This window comes from Neoarius graeffei, chromosome 14, assembly GCF_027579695.1.
Source record: "Neoarius graeffei isolate fNeoGra1 chromosome 14, fNeoGra1.pri, whole genome shotgun sequence".
Taxonomy (NCBI): domain Eukaryota; kingdom Metazoa; phylum Chordata; class Actinopteri; order Siluriformes; family Ariidae; genus Neoarius; species Neoarius graeffei.
This window is the reverse complement of record NC_083582.1, coordinates 37185762-37207834: the sequence shown is the minus strand read 5'-3', so window position 1 is coordinate 37207834 and position 22073 is coordinate 37185762. Positions and strand designations below refer to the sequence as shown.

Below are 22073 nucleotides of genomic sequence, written 5' to 3'. Positions count from 1 at the left end.
CATATTCTTTTTCAGTACTTTACACAATCTGATAGGAAGAATTTTATAAACAAGTTATGCATCTGTATACATATTTTATGAAGAACATTAATATTACACGTCCATGTGAAAACCAGTTATATTTTTTTGATCACAACTTGGTGATAGGTGGTGCAGTATACTACAATTATACAGCAAGTTCTAACTAATATTTTGAAAAGACCCCAATGGTCCAATAAAGTGTGCAGTGACTAAAAACAGCATCTCTCCTCGTCTGCGGGAAATCTATAAAATGACGGGCCCTCCTTTTGGCCCTGTCTATTGGTACAACCAAATGCTGAACAAGATATAACCATTCTCGAAAGATCTACTCCCACACACTTGATAATTAGAACGGGTTCGTCTAAGTTCTATGCGCGGCCATGCCGTCCAAGATGGCAGATAAACAAATATCACGTGACCTCGTGTGCACGCTCTCTATAGGGAATTACTATATAGAGGACTATATAGTAAGCTCATTGGTAAAATCCATCCATCCATTATCTGTAGCCGCTTATCCTGTACGGGGTTGCAGGCAAGCTGGAGCCTATCCCAGCTGACTACGGGCGAAAGGCGGGGTACACCCTGGACAAGTCGCCAGGTCATCACAGGGCTGACACATAGACACAGACAACCATTCACACTCACATTCACACCTACGGTCAATTTAGAGTCACCAGTTAACCTAACCTGCATGTCTTTGGACTGTGGGGGAAACCGGAGCACCCGGAGGAAACCCACGGGGACACGGGGAGAACATGCAAACTCCGCACAGAAAGGCCCTCGCCGGCCACGGGGCTCGAACCCAGGACCTTCTTGCTGTGAGGCGACAGCGCTAACCACTACACCACTGTGCCGCCCGCATTGGTAAAATGGGGGAGAAAAAAAACCCAAAAACCTCTTTTGGACACTAGTCCGTCACGCTGGTCTTTACGTCATTACTGTCGCACAATTAAAACGTGCTGGTGGGTTTTCAAAATAATAAACACATGCATGTATTTTTGTGATAAATCCATATTATACCGAGCGCATTTCCTACATTAATCAATACAAAGTACCTGCAGCTTTCAGTTCTTTTAAATCCAGGCTGAATGCTTTCTTCTTTGCCGCTGCCTTTTATTAAATCAGATTTGAGACTTTTAATTTGATTTCTTTCAGCGCGACCGCAATGCATGATGGGATATATTGCTTTGGTTAGTGACCATCGTTGTACGCTATTTTTCGTGATGCATTGTGGGATACTTTGAGTGCACTATATAGGATGTAAATAATCCTCAGTATTGTTTCGGACACCACTACAAAATGGCGTCCTCACTATATAGCGCCCTGTATAGTGAAGAAGAAGAAACCTTTATTTGTCGCATGCACACTTCAAGCACAGTGAGATTCATCCTCTGCATTTAACCCATCTGAAGCAGTGAACACACGCACACACACCCAGAGCAGTGGGCAGCCATACTACAGCACCCGGGGAGCAGTTAGGGGTCAGGTACCTTGCTCAAGGGCACTTCAGCCCATGTTAACCTAACTGCACGAGTAGGGAGTGATTTTGGACACAGGGTTGGACGGTTTGGAAGTGTAAATCTTTCGGATATCTGTGTGAGATCATCCGTATCAGCGGAAGTTGGTTTGGTTTAGCTCAATTGTGCTGTCAAAGTAATCACTTTGCAGTAAAAGTGGCATGTCGGTTACAGGAAAGGATCTTAATATGCTCATAAAAATGACACCCAGTGAGAGGATTATAAGAAAAAACACTCCAGAAAGAAATTCAAGCTTAGGTGTAGCAGTTAGCTAACATTACTGTGTCATGTTTCACGTTACACGCGTTCCTGAACGTTTTGCTAGTCTAAAGTGTTTACAGGAGCGAACGGCCTTCCTGAAATATGGCGGTTGTCTATTTTTTTTTTTTTTTGCCAAGACCACAGTTACAGCATCAAGGCTGTAAAAGTCCAGTGGACATGCTTACAAAAAAAAAAAACATTTGCAAGTGCGGTGGCACGGTGGTGTAGTGGTTAGCGCTGTCGCCTCACAGCAAGAAGGTCCGGGTTCGAGCCCCGGGTCCGGTGAGGGCCTTTCTGTGTGGAGTTTGCATGTTCTCCCCGTGTCCGCATGGGTTTCCTCCGGGTGCTCCGGTTTCCCCCACAGTCCAAAGACATGCAGGTTAGGTTAACTGGTGACTCTAAATTGACCGTAGGTGTGAATGGTTGTCTGTGTCTATGGTGGGGTTTGCATTAGACCGGATCATCAGATTAACATTTTTAAAACGATTCGTGTGCACACAGCAATGCCAATACACGGCTACGCTTGGCTCCGCAGGCATCCTGCGCTCCAAATCACTCCGCCCTGAACAGCGAGTGCCCTCTGGAGGGTGCGCACTCCGGCCCTGCGCAGCTCACAGAGCGCGCGAGTGAAGTACACGAGCAGTGATTCGGGACTGAGCCGCTGTGTGTGTGATCCCAGCGCATATCACTTACCACTTGCAAGTGGAAGGATGGCAAGCCTAAAGACAATCATAACTACACAATGGGCAGTATTTGCATCAGTATTTGCAGTATTTTCATACTTTTATACTCTTTAATGAAAGGTGATACAAGGCGGAAGTCCGCGCCGTTTTTCAGCAGCCGCGTCACATGACCAACGCCAGCGAATCAGGAAGGTGGATGTCACAGTGACGTTGTCCAATGACGACGCCAGCTAGAGCTCAGCACAGCGTATCCGCGTATTCTCAGTGTTTACACAGCACCGGATCAGACACGATCTGGATTGAATACGTGGACCCTGGCGGATTCCCGTTTCCCGGCGTTTCCAGGCGTTTTAATGTAAACGGACAGTGCATCCGCGAAGAAAACGAGACAGATACGGTCTAATGTAAACTTGACCTATGTGTCAGCCCTGTGATGACCTGGCGACTTGTCCAGGGTGTACCCCGCCTTTCGCCCGTAGTCAGCTGGGATAGGCTCCAGCTTGCCTGCGACCCTGTAGAACAGGATAAAGCGGCTACAGATAATGAGATGAGATGAGATTTGCAAGTGCTTTCTTGCTACCTTTCACATGAAAAGTGCTCGTTTTGATTTTAATCTTGGAAGACATCCTGTTCCTCGGTGAACTACAAACACAACTTCTCGGGTTAAATGCCCACTTGAAACAGGCTGCAAATATTTGAAGGATTAAGAGATCCCTGTCTCCTCTATACATCCTGATTACTGTGTCATTTTTGCACAGCTGGAAGGTAAACAGTGACTAAAGCGTCGGCGTGCAGCCGGCCCTTCCTTTGAATCCGCGACACGCTCATGAATGAAAATCACACAGTCATAAAGCCGATGAAGCCGAGTCTTCCTTTTGAAAAGAAGCCTTGAGGGGAATGAGATAAAATAACTCAATAACCGACACAGCCGTAGCATCATCCCAGCAAGAGAACCGTTTACAATGATACAAGTTGGACTTATTGTGCCTTATGGTTCGCTTTAACACACAATACGCCATTTCACCCTGCCTGCATATAAGCAAGTTTGAAAAAAAAAAAAAAACATACCCAGTTCAGCCTTCTCCCTCAGGACGTCCTTGAAGTTGAGGCCGCTGTTGAGCGTGGACTCCCGGTAGCGGTACAGGCTTTCCTTCTGGCCGTTCTTGCCCAGCTCTTTGAGCATCGAGGGCTTTAGAGGAAGCGCATGCAGGCCCTTCTTCCAGCACGATGAATCCCATACCGTCCATTTCACCAAGTCTTCCAACTTCACGATGACCTTCTCTGACACGGCGATCACCTCGTCCTGCCCGAGCACAGAGACAGCGTTAGACAGGTAGACAGGTAGCCAGAGGGGGTAAGAGATTGTGTGGGTTTGTTTCTGTACACCAAAGAATTGCAACTCAAACTGAAACTTTGCTCAGAAACGACGCAGTGTGGATTCTTCAGCCGGGGAGAACTCTGCAGGCAGCGAGGCTGAGCTCACAAAGTGGTGTAATTACAAGAACAGAACAACATGCAACAGTTTAATTGAAAGAAGGCTGAGGCACAGAAGCAAACAGATCGCGATAATAAAAAGGGACCCGAATTTTGTTTCTGTAAGATGCGCTACTTTGGAGTGCAAACATCACTACGGCGCTGCTAATTGCTCACTCCACTGCTGGACTAACTGGTGACATTTATACGTATATAGGCAGAAGTCTTGGATATACGACGTACAGAATCTGAGGAATGTATACGCTCGCCGGCCACTTTATCAGGAACACCCATCCACCTGCTTTTTTTAAGCAGGTATCTAATCAGCCGAGCAGCACGATGCATCAAATCATACAGATACGAGTCAAGATACACACATCTCATCTCATCTCATCTCATCTCATTATCTCTAGCCGCTTTATCCTGTTCTACAGGGTCGCAGGCAAGCTGGAGCCTATCCCAGCTGACTACGGGCGAAAGGCAGGGTACACCCTGGACAAGTCGCCAGGTCATCACAGGGCTGACACATAGACACAGACAACCATTCACATTCACACCTACGCTCAATTTAGGCCCTGTTTGCATTATTTCGAATCAGCGGATCATCAGATTAACGTTTTTAAAACGATTCGCGTACACACACAAAATTTCTGTGCCCGCAACAAAACCGTTCCCCGTGCACACAGCAACGCCAATACATGGATACGCTAATCACATGACTAATTAGACGGCATGTCACATGATCCCAGTGCATATCGGGCATGCGCAAGTCACTCACTGCTTGCAAGCACATAAAGTGTGTGAGAGATTGAGTGAGCGAGTGAGAGAGCGAGAGAGAGAGAAAGAGGAGAGAGAGAGAAAGAGAGAGCAAGCGAGCGAGAGAGTGTAAGAGAGTGAGAGAGCATAAGAATCAAAATTTGAAGTTCTTTATGGAAATCAGGGACGCCGTGTCATTGGGACTAAAGAGGAGAAGGTTTTTCAGCAGTCGCGTCACATGACCAACGTGGCATGACCAACGCCAGCGAATCAGGAAGGTGGATGTCACAGTGACGTTGTCCAATGACGACGTCAGCTAGAGCTCAGCACTGCGTATCCTCGTTCCTCAATGTTTACACAGCACCGGATCAGATACGTACTGGGTTGAATACGTGGGCCCTGGCGGATTCAAACTGTTCCACCTGTGGAGTCGTTTCCTGGCGTTTTAATGTGCACGGACAGTGCATCTGCAACGACAACGATACGGATACGGTCTAATGTAAACACCACCTTAGAGTCACCAGTTAACCTAACCTGCATGTCTTTGGACTGTCGAGGAAACCGGAGCACCTGGAGGAAACCCACGCGGACACGGGGAGAACATGCAAACTCCGCACAGAAAGGCCCTCGCCGGCCACAGGGCTCGAACCCGGACCTTCTTGCTGTGAGGCGACAGCGCTAATCACTACACCATCGTGCCGCCCACTTCACACATCAGAATGGGAAAACACTGTGATCTCAAAGTGTGACTTTCACTGTGGCATGGGTGTAGGTTTGAGTATTTCAGAAACTGCTGATCTCCTGGGGTTTTCACACACAACAGTCGCTAGGGTTTACACAGAATAGTGCGAGAAACAAAAAACCCCCCGCCGAGTGACAGTTCTGTGAGTGGAAGCAAACGGCTCATTGATAAGACAGGTCGGAGGAAAATGGACAGATTGGTTCGAGCTGCCAGGAAGGAAAGATATAGCGACTCGTATAATCACTCTTTACAACCGTGGTGAGCAGAAAAGCATCTCGGCATGCAACAGCAGAAGAGCACATTTGGGTTCCAGTCCTGCAGCCAGGAACAGGAATCTAATGCCGCTTTTCCACTACCAACACGGCTGAGTTGGGCTGAGCCGTGCGGTGCTGAGTTGGGCTGAGTCGAGCTGAGCGGGGCTGTTGGAGTTGCATTTCGACTACAACTGCGCTGAACCATGCTGGCTGGAAGTGGGTGGACACATTGGGTGGAGTTAGCGAAAGTGGGTGGACGTCACGTGATGTCGTTAGGCGGCGCAAACAATGACATCAGTGATCTTTTAAGCGGTAGTCTCACGACCCGGATAGTAAACAATAAACATGGAGGACATGGAGTCGTTAGTGTTGCTGGTCTTGGTGCTGTGGCTTGTTGTCACCGACAACGCCAACAGATACTGGCAAGAGCGTATAGATGAGGCGAGGCGCATAAGGCTTCAGAAATTCTCGTAATTCGTAATTCTTCTTCTTCCGGGTTTACGGTGTTTACAGATCCCAGCGTGCTCGCGGGGCGTGTGTGGGCATGTGAGGACACTCCTCCTCACCAATCAGTGCACAAGGGAGTGTCTGGTCACGCCCCCAGCCTCACTCGGCTCGCTTTGGCTCGCTTCAGCCCCACTCCAAAACCGTGCGAGTTTTGGGTGCTAAGCAGGGCTGAAGCGAGCCGAGTCGTGCTGCTCTGAGATAGTCGAAACGCGAGCTGTGTCGGGCTGAAGTGAGCTGAAAAAGGGTAGTGGAAAAGGGCCATTAGAATCGAGAACAAGTTCCTATTAAAGTGTCCGGTGAGCGTATATCACAACCTGTCAGATTCTCAAATCGGATTTGGTCAGAAGATGTTTTTATTTAATCTAAGGTTAATAATACTGTGTTATCATGATTATCTTCATTATCATATAATCCACAAGAGAACGTGAAGGAAAGACTGTTTATCGCTGCTATAATGTAAAGAGCAAACGAGCTTGCCTTGCTGACATTCCGCAGCGTTAAATGTAACCATAAATGCATAAAAAGTATAAAATTGCAATCATTTGCAAACTCATATGGTACTGTATGTGATATATGAGGAATCAAACGCTTCAGGATGCGCTGTTCGAGGAAAAATAAGAATAGTCATCCTCTTTTCATACTGGCTTACTGTTGATTATTTTTCGATAACATCATATTTTATTCCATACGGTATATAGTCAATATTTGTCATGTGGACACTTCCAAATCACATAGACAGCATTTCGGCGGTGCTTTGTGCTCCCTGTGTTTTAACTGTAGACGTATCTGAAGGAACATCTCATGTATCCTTCTTACATTAAGCAATCCTGTCACTCTATTGACATCACTTTAAATGATCAACAAGATTTTTCAGGTCAACAGTATTATCAAAGTGTGTATAGTACTGTGTGTGATACAAAATGCAATGCCAGGAATTAGTAGATGCCAATTCTTGTGATATTAAAATATAACATCTACAGTGTCTTGCAAAAGTATTCATCCTCCTTGGTGTTTGTCCTGTTTTGTCACATTACAAGCTGGAATTAAAATGGATTTTTGGAGGGTTAGCACCATTTGATTTACACAACATGCCTACAAAGTAAAATCGTTGTTTTATTGTGACCTAAACAATAATGAAGATGAAAAAACAGAAATCTGGAGTATGCATAGGTATTCACACACGCCTCAGCAAGAGACTTGCTGCAATTAGAGCTGCAAGTCTCTTGGGGTATGTCTCTATTAGCTTAGCACATCTAGCCACTGGGATTTTTGCCCATTCCTCAAGGCAAAACTGCTCCAACTGCTTCAAGTTAGATGGGTTGCGTTGGTGTACAGCAATCTTCAAGTTACGCCACAGATTCTCAATTGGATTGAGGTCTGGGCTTTGACTAGGCCATTCCAAGACATTTAAATGTTTCCCTTTAAACCACTCCAGTGTAGCTTTAGCAGTGTGTTTAGGGTCATTGTCCTGCTGGAACGTGAACCTTTGTCCCAGTCTCAAACCTCTGGCCGACTCAAACAGGTTTTCCTCCAGAATTGCCCTGTATTTAGTGCCATTCATCTTTCCTTCAGTCCTGACCAGCTTTCCTGTCCCTGCAGATGAAAAATATCACCACAGCATGATGCTGCCACCACCATGCTTCACTGTAGGAATGGTGTTCTCAGGGTGTTGGGTTTGCGCCATGCATGGCGTTTCCCATGATGGCCAAAAAGATCAATTTTAGTCTCATTTGACCAGAGAATCATCTTCTATGTGTTTGGGGAGTCTGCCACATGCTGTTGGGCAAACTCCAAATGTGTTTCCTTAAGCAATGGCTTTTTTCTGTCCACTCTTCCATAAAGCCCCACTCTGTGGAGTGTACGGCTTAAAGTGGTCCTATGGACAGATACTCCCATCTCTGCTGTGGATCTTTGCAGCTCCTTCAGTGTTCTCTTTGGTGTCTTTGTTGCATCTCTGATTAATGCCTTCCTTTCCCGGTCTGTGAGTTTTGGTGGACGACCTTCTCTTGTCAGGTTTGTAGTGGTGCCATATTCTTTCCGTTTTGCTATAATGGATTTAATGGTGCTCTGTGAGATATTCAGAGTTTGGGATATTTTTTTATAACCCAACCCTGATCTATACTTCTCCACAACTTTGACCTGTTTGGAGGCTCCTTGGTTTTCATGTTGCTTGTTTAGTCGTGTTGCAGAGTCAGGGTCCTTCCAGAACAGGTTGATTTATACAGACATCATGTGACAGATCATGTGACGCTTTGATTGCACACAGGTGGATCTTAATCAACTAACTACGTGACTTATGAAGTGAATTGGTTGGAGCAGCTCTTATTTAGGGGTTTCATACGAAAGGGGGTGAATACCTATGCACACTCCAGATTTCTTTATTTTCATCTTAATTATTGTTTGTGTCACAATAAATCAACAATTTTCACCTTTAAAGTGGTAGGCGTGTTGTGTAAATCAAATGGCGCTAACCTTCCAAAAATCCATTTTAATTCCGGCTTGTAATGCGACACAACAGGACGAACACCGGGGGGGGGGGAATACTTTTGCAAGACACTGTATACATGTCTGCTCTGGTGGAGAGATGTGTCTGTATTTGTCTTCCGCATGATCTTTTTTCATAGTGTTTCAGAGCCACTCACATCTTCCTGCCCGTGTGACATTTTTGAGCCATGACCCAATAAAAGCAGACACACATCGCAAAGAATGCCTGCTTTCTAGTCAAGCGTTCTCTTGGCACTAACATCTGATTAAACCATATGCATTTAGTATTGTTGAATCATCGCACCGGTGTAACATCTTTTGCTTCCAACAGTAGAGCCCACTGTCCTAGTAAAATGAATAAAAGCCTTCTGAATAAAGCTGACTCATATGGACATTCCTGCTGTCTTTATATAAAGCGCAATAAAAAAAAAATGCAATCAGTGAACAGATTGTTACATAACTTATAGATTGCATAACTTATATTACACCTAGCTCTGTATTACAATATCACATATTCGGTCCAGAATCCTGGGGATTAATTAAAAAAAACTCAAAAAAAAAAAATCCCTCAAAACCTTATCCATACACAACACTGTTTCATCTGCATGATACTCTAGTACTGATTATTCTCTCCACATTCACTGGATATGAGCAATCGCGTGCTCTGATTGGCTACTCTACTACTAGGATATCAGCTCATATACCATGAGTAGAGAAAAACAAAATGGCAGAGCGTGTTGCTGAACTAACCGAGGACGAAATAAAAACCCCAGGAAAAAAACCCAAAAGCAACAAAATAAGGAACGTAAGTATTTGATGGTAAGAACATATCTTTTTTTTTATTTTTCAAGAATTACAACCCCGATTCCAAAAAAGTTGGGACAAAGTACAAATTGTAAATAAAAACGGAATGCAATGATGTGGAAGTTTCAAAATTCCATATTTTATTCAGAATAGAACATAGATGACATATCAAATGTTTAAACTGAGAAAATGTATCATTTAAAGAGAAAAATTAGGTGATTTTAAATTTCATGACAACACCACATCTCAAAAAAGGTGGGACAAGGCCATGTTTCCCACTGTGAGACATCCCCTTTTCTCTTTACAACAGTCTGTACACGTCTGGGGACTGAGGAGACAAGTTGCTCAAGTTTAGGGATAGGAATGTTAACCCATTCTTGTCTAATGTAGGATTCTAGTTGCTCAACTGTCTTAGGTCTTTTTTGTCGTATCTTCCGTTTTATGATGCACCAAATGTTTTCTATGGGTGAAAGATCTGGACTGCAGGCTGGCCAGTTCAGTACCCGGACCCTTCTTCTACTCAGCCATGATGCTGTAATTGATGCAGTATGTGGTTTGGCATTGTCATGTTGGAAAATGCAAGGTCTTCCCTGAAAGAGACGTCGTCTGGATGGGAGCATATGTTGCTCTAGAACCTGGATATACCTTTCAGCATTGATGGTGTCTTTCCAGATGTGTAAGCTGCCCATGCCACACGCACTAATGCAACCCCATACCATCAGAGATGCAGGCTTCTGAACTGAGCGCTGATAACAACTTGGGTCGTCCTTCTCCTCTTTAGTCCGAATGACACGGCGTCCCTGATTTCCATAAAGAACTTCAAATTTTGATTCGTCTGACCACAGAACAGTTTTCCACTTTGCCACAGTCCATTTTAAATGAGCCTTGGCCCAGAGAAGACATCTGCGCTTCTGGATCATGTTTAGATACGGCTTCTTCTTTGAACTATAGAGTTTTAGCTGGCAACGGGGGATGGCACGGTGAATTGTGTTCACAGATAATGTTCTCTGGAAATATTCCTGAGCCCATTTTGTGATTTCCAATACAGAAGCATGCCTGTATGTGATGCAGTGCCGTCTAAGGGCCCGAAGATCACGGGCACCCAGTATGGTTTTCCGGCCTTGACCCTTACGCACAGAGATTCTTCCAGATTCTCTGAATCTTTTGATGATATTATGCACTGTAGATGATGATATGTTCAAACTCTTTGCAATTTTACACTGTCGAACTCCTTTCTGATATTGCTCCACTATTTGTCGGTGCAGAATTAGGGGGATTGGTGATCCTCTTCCCATCTTTACTTCTGAGAGCCGCTGCCACTCCAAGATGCTCTTTTTATACCCAGTCATGTTAATGACCTATTGCCAATTGACCTAATGAGTTGCAATTTGGTCCTCCAGCTGTTCCTTTTTTGTACCTTTAACTTTTCCAGCCTCTTATTGCCCCTGTCCCAACTTTTTTGAGATGTGTTGCTGTCATGAAATTTCAAATGAGTCAATATTTGGCATGAAATTTCAAAATGTCTCACTTTCGACATTTGATATGTTGTCGATGTTCTATTGCGAATACAATATCAGTTTTTGAGATTTGTAAATTATCGCATTCCGTTTTTATTTACAATTTGTACTTTGTCCCAACTTTTTTGGAGTCGGGGTTGTATTATTATAGCATTTTTCACAAATTGCTCCAGTCACTTCGCCGCTTTGTTTACATTCTTCATCATTAAATATTAAAATTTGTTGAATTTTTTTAGACTGGTTCGAAAGCTCAAAGAAGTTTGAAAATTACAGAACTGAAATGTTCAAGGAAGAATTAAAGAAATGTCTAAAGCTATTCTACACTTCGGCGCGACAGCAAGACGGCACTTGGTACAAAAAAACAACACTAAAGTCAATTCGTTTAGCCATCGATAGGTTTTTAAGAAGTCCGACTAAGCGGAAATGATTTTGTCGGACGTTTCGTATAAAGTTTTTATTTATTGAATTTGCAAAAAATAAAAATAAAAATGCTCCGTTTCTCAAAATCCAGTGAATGTGGATAGAATAAAACAGTTATTCTACTCAATCTCATCGTACATGGCTTACAGCTATCAGCTCATGTACGACTCGATTTCGTAGAATAATTGTGAATTATGAACTGTGTATACATGACAATATTTCATAACTTGTGTTTCTGGACGGTCTGTGGATATTAGTCCATTTCTCAAATATCGCATGATGAATAATATCTCACAGGATCAAAAAGAAAGGTTACAACTTCAATCATTTTCTGTCTGTCGGGTTTCATTTTTTTCAAAACCTGCAAAGAATGCAAATTCGAGTGAATGTCACTTTTGTAAATATTAATATTATGATCTTTTTTTTCATTTCATACAGCACGGAGACTCCGAACAGCACAAAAGATCATTTTTAATAAAAGCAGCCAAGTTGTTATATGATTATGTGTCATCTTCATTTTTCCATGCACAGAGATATACGCATTCCAAAGGGTTTAGACAGCGTTCCTCCTCGACGTCCGAAGGTTCCTGCAGTCTAAACAACATATTTGCTTCTTCCTGCAAACGGAATCGGCGACTCTTAAAGTTAACGCACCTTAAAGTTATTGCGGTGTGGCGGAGAGGCACAGGCTTCTGTGCACAATAACCACTTAAGCGCAAAGGCATCTGTTTCCATGCCCCTATAAAGCTAAGTGGGTCAAACGCTGTTAATCCTAATGGCGACACAGCAAACATTACACCGCTTTGAAGATCAGACTCTGAGCTCTGGCTTGGACTGCAAATCTTGTTTAGACATTTCCTACACTTATTGGTTTAAAATATTGAAATAATGAGGATTCAGGAAGAAAAATATACATCTGTTTCACAGTACACCTTTGGTAATACTCTTTCTCAATACATACGGTGCTGTGCAAAAGTCTTCGGCACATGGAAAGAAATGCTGTCGACCAAAAATGGCTTAAAAATCATGAAATGAAATGAAATGTTCCGACATTAAATAAATACTATAAACAGTAAGCCATAATAAATTGAACAGAGTCAATATTTGGCGTGAGACGACCCTTTGCTTTAAAAAATAGTAGTCTCAGGTACAATACAATGAGTGCAGTTTTATGCGGAAATGAGCTGTAGGTTTTATTGAGCATCTTACAGAACCAGCCGCAGTTCTTCTGGACGCTTTGACTGTCGCACTCGCTTCTTCATTTTGCACCAAAACCCATTAGCCTTCATTATGTTTTCTTTTTTAAACTGAAAAGTGCTCTTATGTAACATGCTGCTCAGATACAAACTTTTTTTCTTTTCTGTAATATTTAATTTTGTGCTGGAGAACGAACGTTTGGAACTAAAATGTTTTTGTACCGACTCGATAATGTACAAGTCCATCCATCCATTATCTCTAGCCGCTTTATCCTGTTCTACAGGGTCGCAGGCAAGCTGCAGCCTATCCCAGCTGACTATGAGCGAGAGGCAGGGTACACCCTGGACAAGTGCCAGGTCATCGCAGGGCTGACACACAGAGACAAACAACCACTCACACTCAATTTAGAGCCACAAATTAGCCTAACCTGCATGTTTCTGGAGGAAACCGGAGCACCTGGAGGAAACCCACGCGGACACGGGGAGAACATGCAAACTCCACACAGAAAGGCCCTTGCCGGCCGCTGGGCTCGAACCCAGGACCTTCTTGCTATGAGGCAACAGTGCTAACCGCTACACCACCGTGCCACCCTAATGTATAAGTCATAAAATAGAAATCTATAACAAAGTTTGTCTGAAAAAAAGTAGCGGGCCTAAGACTTTTGCACAATACTGTATATAATGTGAGTGTGAATGGTTGTCTGTGTCTATGTGTCGGCCCTGTGATGACCTGGCGACTTGTCCAGGGTGTACCCCGCCTTTCGCCCGTAGTCAGCTGGGATAGGCTCCAGCTTGCCTGCGACCCTGTAGAACAGGATAAAGCGGCTAGAGATAATGAGAATGAATGAGATACACACACAGTATCTATAGTACTGTGCAAAAGTCTTAGCCACCATAGGGTTTTATACAAAGTTTGTTTTAGATGTCTTCAGCATTAAAGAGCAGATTTGAGGTTTTCAAATTTTCTTTCGACAGAAAAATTTATGTTACAGAGAAATGTAATACTTAAGAGCCAATTTTCTCATAAAACTGTATGACACTGAGCCAAATATTGACTTGATTTAGTTTGTTTTTTCTATTTAGCGATGTTTCTATCTATCTATCTATCTATCTATCTATCTATCATGAGACACTTTTAAAGAAATTCTATAAAACCTCGATCGATCGATCGATCTATAGATAGATAGATAGATAGATAGATAGATAGATAGATAGATAGATAGATAGATAGATAGATAGATAATGACACAGTATTACCACCGATCCATTAGTTTTGACTTATTGACCTGCTAGTTAGAAAGGACCAATAACAAATGAATAAAAATACTGACATTAGAACCTAACAAGTGTTTTGAAGAGTAAAGGCCAATTTATGCTGACAACCCAGTCCTCGCAGAAGACGCCGCAGATAGCGTCTGCGTAGCCCCCCACCTTCGCAGACGCTCTGCGCGCACCTCCCAAAAATTGTGACCACCGCAGAAGCCTCGCAGACAGCGTCGCAGACAAGAGGGCTCTGATTGGTCCACTCTACATCCGCTGTACACGCACTTCCGCTTCCCTACTTTCCCGGTTTGTTTTGTTTTCACGACCGCCATTTTTAAAAACACGAGCGAAGATGGAGCAGCACGAAGAGCGGTTGATCGAGGAAGTGAGGAAGTACGTACATCTATACGACTCCAGTTCTAGTAAGTAACCGGAGGATAAACACTCCACTAACCACACCCACCAACTACTCCTAGCGATTTCGCGACTTCGCGCCCCCTTGCGTTGTGGCGGTGAATAACATCGCGCACGCCTATTACTCCCCGCTCAACGATAAATTACAACTGTCTGCGAAAAGCTATCTGCGAAAGCCTTGTCGCAAGAGCATGCAGAGGCCATAATACTTCATCAGCAGTTAACATGGGGCGGCCTTGGGCTGAAGTGCCCTTGAGCGAGGCACCTCACCCCCAACTGCTCCCTGGGCGCTATAGTGTCGCTGCCCACTGCTCTGGGTATGTGTGTGTGTACTCATTGCTCACTTGCGTGTGTTCAGTGCTTCGGATAAGTTAAATGCAGAGGATGAATTTCACTGTGCTTGAGTGCGCATGTGACAAATAAAGCTGCTTTTTCTTCTTCGTTAAAATGTTTCTGAAGCCGTCTGATGGCGACCTGGTCCTCGGTCCAAATTCTTCAAGGTTTAAAGCGCGTCGTTCGATCTGCAGGGGTTCTGAAGTTCTGAGAACGCCGACGAGCTTCGTTCAACTCAACTTTATTACTGCCATGGCAACAGCTGGCAATATTGACAGTGATGTCATGAATAACACGATGTACGTTTACAGTGGAAAGAGAGATATATGCAGCTTTGTTTACCTTCTGTTATTGAGCGAGACTATGACGATGATTAATTCTGTTCGTTAAACGGTTGCCATGTTTTCGGTTTGGGCTTGTGGGTTACAACAATCAGCTCCTTGTAATTAGACTTTGACGGTGGGGGGTTGGTTTGGCGAAGGCCTTCGGATAGCGTCGCGCCGAGTGCGTCTCACTCCACTGAGTCGACGGGTCATGCCAGGAATTCCCCAGGTCACTGCAGATTTGTCCACCTGCTCGTGCAACTATTGAATTATTGACCCGGGAAGATGAAAAATGGGCCTCATGGATTCAGAGGAAGCTGGGGTGGTTTTTTGGGTAAAGCTTAAAGTTAAATGAACTTTTTTCTCCCTGCTCAAGTTAATCAATTCAACATGTTTAAAAAGTAACAAAAAGCTAATATACTGGGGTATCCGAGCAAACAAGCCAAGCAGCCTGTGCAGAACATAAGGATTAAAACATGGTGCTCTTACAGCAACATAATCCAGGACTCGGCAGTGTAATGCGGCCTACTATGAATCAGAGTCACTGTGACCACAAAACGGTTATTAGTTTCCAATAACATATCCTATTCCGCATTCTATTCCTCTTCTACGAGAGCAATTTTCCAACAATTAAATGTTTTCATTCATTAAAGAATGACACGCCATAGTTCCGAACTGTTCATAGTGCCATTTCGTGTTAATGTGGAACGTCTGCGAAACAAGTTCCTGTATCGCTGACTTACAGCAGGACACAATTATAGCACCTATAAACAGTTGTTTCCTTCCAAGCCCTTCTTTTTCTCTCTCTTGAATGTAATAAGACAAAAAAAACACAGCCTGTCAGAAAGCACAAAAACTATTAAACAATCATCTCCTTATGGAACACGCTGCCATATCAATCAGACGTTTTTCTTTTAAACGCCGACGCATTTTTTTCCCCCCCTGCTTATTACAGTATTAGTCTTAAGACTATAATATCGCACATGATACAAATCCCAGTGGATGTGTTGTTACTTCAGAAACGGCAATATATTACAACCGGGAGATGAATAGAAACCCTTTGAATTACAGCCGGCACGACTGTCAGAGCTGCTGTTCTGGAAAATTCATTGGTGCTGTGGTGTAAAATTCAGCGGTAAAACAAAACGATAAACCAGCCCAGCCCTTTCAAAACTCAGCTCCTTAAAACAACAATATGTAAAATGAAGTGTTTTGTATCCAATTCCACTCAACTGAAAATCCTAATTGGGGTGAATTTGAATGGGAACGCAGAGCGAGTCCTCAGGATGGCTTGCAGTGAAATATGATGACACCACACAACCAAATGAAATCTAATTGTCATGAAACACAAGCGATGTGTGATGCAAATGCATTCTCCCAACGCCCAAGGGTGGAAAACAGCAAGTAACGACTTGATAGCAAAACTGTTTTCTTTTACAGTCAACCCTTGGTTAATGCACAACCACCATTACGGAGAGTTATGTTAAGGAAGTCAGGAACTCAGCCGGTTTGGCTGTGACATGCCATTTAACAAGTGAACATGGGTCACATTCTCCAGCTGACGAGAAGCGCAAACATCATGTTGAAGAATGTTACCTTCTGAGAGAGAGAGAGAGAGAGAGAGAGAAGGAAGGAGGGAGGAAGGAGCAAAAAGGAAAGAGACTGATGATCTCATTTGAACTATAAATATGTCCCAGGCATCCAAAACAGAAACACTGGACTTCTGCCAGGCACAAAAGTTGGGTTTGGATCTCGGCCACGCGGCACCTCTGCAGCAGCCCCCGCTCACGAGCCCAACTGTTTTGTCATCCAAATAACAGAGGAGAGAAGTAACTCAATTGGATATGAGCACCGTTCCCTAGATCCAGTTCCTGAACAAGACGGGGATTATATGCAAATCCGTGTGTGCTATCAATCCATAGTGTACATGTGTCGACGCACATGTGGTTATGCAAACTACGGCAGGCGCGCACAATGCGCACGCTCGGTGCTTGCTGGAATCTGATATGGAACCTATTTATAATGCGTAAACCCCATTAAGACCTGCCCTGATGTCACATCGGTGCTATTGCCAGCGACGATGCTGCTTTTTCTCTTGCCAAAACACAGATATTATGAGCGACGGAGCAACAAAGCTGCAGAACAACTGGGTCCAATTAAATACATGGGAAGGGAGGGGCGGGGAGGGGAGGGGAGGGGAGGGGAGGGGGGAAAGCCTGCTGTGGGAGTCGGCTTGTGCGCTCTACCAAAAAAAAAATCTTTTGAAATTAGAAGTATTCTGCGCCGAAGCGTAATCAGAAACACAAAGAAAAAAGAAACACGCATACCCACACACACATATACGCGCACGGCTCATTTAAAAACAATAACAAAAGGGCACAAACTTATGCTTAAGGAGAGATCCAATTCAGATAGATGAAAAGGCACGGAGGAAAATAATGAGAGAAGCAAAGCAGCTTGTGAATAAGACACAGACAGCGCACGCAGTCGGCTCCACAAAGTAAGAAAGGCACAAGGCTGAACCGGAGTGTAATGTTGCCCTCTCTAGGCTCAAGGCCTGAGTGTTAAATTTTGTAGGCCCACTGCCAGAGAGAGAGAGAGAAAGAGAGAGAGAGAGAATACTGCAGACCAGCCACCACATTGCTGTCCTTTAATGAATGACTAACTCCAGTCAGAAGGGAAATTACATCACCTGGGTGTAGAAACAAAAATGCATCTGGAAGTACAGTGTACCAGGAATCATCAATGTTTTACTGATCTCTTTCTCGCTCGCTCTTTCTTTCTCTCACACACACACACACACTGTGAACATTAACACACTGGCAGTTATTTTAAGCGAAAGCTGGTTATCATTTCCACTGTGGCACGACAGAATTGAGTTCTCGCCCTAAAAAGCAGACGCACAAAGGACGTATCAGCAGAAATGTCTCTGTCTGTCCTTCATCCCCAGGACAAGATGTTCCTGGGCCGTGCAAAACAATAAGGAGGGATAATTCTGTTGCAGTGCCCTTCCTGTTTTCTACAAACAATATGACCTTATGCGAAAGGAGTTTTGGTAACTTTGTGTGAAATGTGAATGCAAATGCAATTTAATTGGACACTGAGCTGAGCGCGTTGGCCTTGGGAAGGTGTAAGCGTTAGCAGGCTCATCTTACTGCAGGTGGCTGGGCTGACACTGCGCCTCATTGTTATTTAAATGTTGCGCGTCTCATTTAACAACTACATAAAGGACAGCAAGCACAAAGCAACATCCTTTAACTCTTTTCTTTTTCCCCCCTTTCACAATCGGGATCGAATGCTAGAACTTAAACAAACAGGCCATGCCACATGACTTAACATGACTGAGTTCTCTTCGAAACAAATCGCTTTCAGGATGCCGTGTTGTTCAACGGCTAAAAGTCGAGCCGTTGTCCTTGGGCTCGTAATTCTATCTGGCTTGCCGTCTCAAGATCAGCGGGCAGTCATGTATGAGTAATAAATTTGAAAAGCAAATAGTTCACCTTGCTCTCAGTGAATGAATAAGTGAAGGAGGGCGATAGGAGTTGCCAGATTGTCGTGGGTGGGCGCTCCTGTTCTTTTAGGCGGGTATATTTTGATCGCAAAACAAAAGTCTCAACTCATCGTCTCTGGCTGCTTTATCCTGTTCTACAGGGTCACGGGCAAGCTGGAGCCTATCCCAGCTGACTACGGGTGAAAGGCGGGGTACACCCTGGACAAGTCGCCAGGTCATCACAGGGCTGACACATAGACACAGACAACCATTCACACTCACGGTCAATTTAGAGTCACCGGTTAACCTAACCTGCATGTCTTTGGACTGTCGGGGAAACCGGAGCACCCGGAGGAAACCCACGCGGACACGGGGAGAAGGCCCTCGCCGGCCACGGGGCTCGAACCCGGACCTTCTTGCTGTGAGGCGACAGCGCTAACCACTACACCACCGTGCCGCCCCGCAAAACAAAAGTGCCAATATAATTTCGAATTCGATGTGTGCATTTTTGCCTGGAGGACAGTCCATCGATCCAGACCCGGTGACCGTGCTTAAACTGATTTCTATAGGCCATAACTACAGTGTGTCCATAGTTTAACATTCACTTGGCACGGTTACAGTTTGGACTGAGTTACATAGTTGGATGGGTTTTAAAGTGTGTATTGAGCTGGAAACTGTCTCTCCAATCTGGCAACCTAGGCAGAGAAAAGTGTGTGTGTGTGTGTGTGTGTGTGTGTATAAAGAGGACAGGGTCCCTGATCAACTGAACAAACAGAGCGTTAAGTCGAATAGCGGTGGGGATTTTTTTTTGGTGTTGTTTTTTTTTCACCTTCATTCCGCCTCGTTACGTTGCGTAAACAGCGCGCGCTCAAGGTCGCCGCTGTGCGCTGTTTGCGTAACCTGCGCATTCACGAACGCGTTTACGCAGCAACCTTGACGTTGAACGAGGGAAAAAAAAAAAAAAAACCTGTTGCTTATTATGAAAAAGGAAACGTGATACCCTGCTTCTAGGGCGCTGGAAAGCATGCAATGAAAGAATGAAAGTTTAACCAAAAGGAAGAGGTGATTTATTATTTTATTTAATTCACTCATTTACACTGAGAGAGAGAGAGAGAGAGAGAGAGAGAGAGAGAGAGAGAGAATAACAGACAGGCTAGACCGCCATTCCATTAACATTAATGAGTGATATTAGCTGTGTAAACAGGCAGCTGCCTCATCAACAACAACAACAACAACAATTGCATACTGCAGCGCGTGCAAGGGATCAAAGGCATATGAAATATTAAAAACATAATCTATCTCTTGATCGCCCGATGGCTTCAATTCCAGTCACAAACACAACCTGCATTCCTTTTTTTCTCTCTCTCTCTCTCTTTTTTTTTTTTGCTCGGATGTGTGCACAGACCAAAAGAAAGCTGCAGCAGCAGCAGCATTCTGGACAACAATAACCTTCATAAATGTCATCGCGCGCCACCGCTGCCTTTATCACTCTGCCATTATTAATCCGTGCAAATCTAAAACGTATACCACAGCATCTAACCTCCTTTTTTTTTTTTTTTTTAAATAACCTTTTTCACTTTCCTCCTTATAGATCTATTTATACACGCGTACAGTATGATGAAGCTACAAAAAGCCTACAAAGCCAGCATTTTTCACACCATACCGGGCACGAGCGCCTGCCTCATGCCTCATGCCTCATGCACGCGCATTTTTTTTTTTTTCCTGTTCTGCCAAATCGACAATATGTGTAGGTTTATGAGAGGACTGGAAATACTGTATTACCTCATCGAGAGAGAGAGAGAGAGAGAGAGAGAGAGAGAGAGAGAGCATAGCAGAATAGGCTTTCGCAATTTCCGCACTGGTGTATTTATCTGATGAGGCATGCAAAAAAAAAAAAAAAAAAAATATATATATATATATATATATATATTATATATATATATATATATATATGGTGAGAACTTTCACACCGCACCACCACCACCACCACTACAGCCGCTTTAGTTTTTCATGCTACACAGGTACACTATCAAAATCTACATCTCATTCAGAGCCTGTACGTTATTACTATTTTATAGCATAGTAATAATAATAGTAATAACAGACTTGAAGCTTGTTGTGGTCGGAATGCGCGCTCCCGATTGAATGAAAGGAAATCAGCTCGCGACAAAGCGGAATAGATACAAAATAACAGCTCGGTTTTCACACTGACGTGGGGAGAAAAACAAACAGGAAATGAAGCATGGCTTTCAATAATAATAACGTCCTTACCTCTCCGTGACTGACAGCCCTTCCCTGGGGAGTATCTTCTGGCAGAAAATAAAGTTTGGAGCTGGATAAAAGTTGCTTGCTTGTCCTTTCTTCCCAGAGCAGCTGCAGCTCGGCGATACACACCGGGTCCTCCGGTTTACAGCGCACGAAGAAGAAATCGCCCAGAGATAATATTCTTGCCTTGGCCTCCTTCTGGTCGAGGTGGAACCGAAACGCTTTGTAGAAAATGTACGGTCCGTGCAAGCCACAAGGTGAGCCGACCCACTGCGGAAACAGCACACGACAAGTCATTAATTTCAGCAGCCAGTCAGTGTTTCTTATGGAGCTACAGCACAACACAACAACATAACAGTAAACACGGAGCAACGGCGCGCGCGACCAAAACAAACCACAACGCACAGCACCTTTAATCATGAAAATCTCAATAATATTAAACTTGTCTCCAAGTTTCCTCTAACGACTCGATATCAACACAAGATACAAGGCTCAGAGATAAACTACAGTGTGTGTCTGAGTGTCTGAGTGAGTGTGTGAGTGAGTGATGTGGAAAAGGGAAATAAAAGCGGAGTGGCTGATGATACCGTGAGTGAGTTGGGCTCCATCTCGACGCTCTGAATTGATTAAACTCAACATTCTCTCCAAACTTGTTGGCTTGAATGGATTGCCCGCAGGTCCTGGAAGGACAAAATATCCGAGCGCCTGGTGCTTCACCGAGCCTCAATATGAAACCGATTCCTCAGGAATTCCGTGCACAAAAAATGTACGCTTTTACCATGTAATATTTTTCCCAACGTCCACGGTTCGGTTCGAATGATTTCCCAAACGCTTCGCTGACAAAACGTTCATATTAAATATAAAACACGGTACCGACACGCACCCTGCCCGACCCTGTCCTCTCATACACACGGCTTTAAAAATAACCCCGTCGGTTTTACTCGAATATCACACCTGGGCACGATCACACGAGCAAATATAGCCCGGAATAAGTCCGAGTTGGAATTTTAAAACCTTCGATGTGTTGAAAATATCTCGGAATGTAACCGAACAGTTTTATGTCTCTGCCAGGACCTGTCGCTGGGGTCGTTTGGATGTGTAATAGAAAGAACATTTCCTGCAGAGCTGCAGAGATTCAGACGCGCACTTCTGCTTTCTTTTCTGCGACCGGGTTTTTCCTTCTTATTTGTCTTTATTTACACCGAAGAGATCTTGTTTTCGGCGTCTCACGGAGCTCTGAGAAGACGTCGGCTGGGTTTATTTATTCATGAGCCTTGGGTCGTTATGCTAATGCGCAAATGATAACAATGTCATTGAGGCGCGTGTGTTATTAGCATCGCGCAAACAGCA

General features: G+C 44.1%; 1 protein-coding gene across 1 annotated transcript in view; it reads right to left on the bottom strand.

Annotated features, from left to right (window-relative positions):
• arid5b (AT-rich interaction domain 5B) overlaps nt 1–21421 on the bottom strand; it is a 176041-nt gene extending 154620 nt beyond the window's left edge. Inside the window, exons 1-3 of the mRNA XM_060939591.1 lie at nt 21311–21421; nt 20730–20993; nt 3551–3785 (exon numbers count right to left, since the gene is read on the bottom strand). Of these exons, the coding sequence (XP_060795574.1) occupies nt 3551–3785; nt 20730–20993; nt 21311–21331 (520 nt within the window). The 5' untranslated portion in view covers nt 21332–21421. The remainder of the gene's footprint in view (nt 1–3550; nt 3786–20729; nt 20994–21310) is intronic.
• Between the last annotated feature and the right edge of the window lie 652 nt (nt 21422–22073).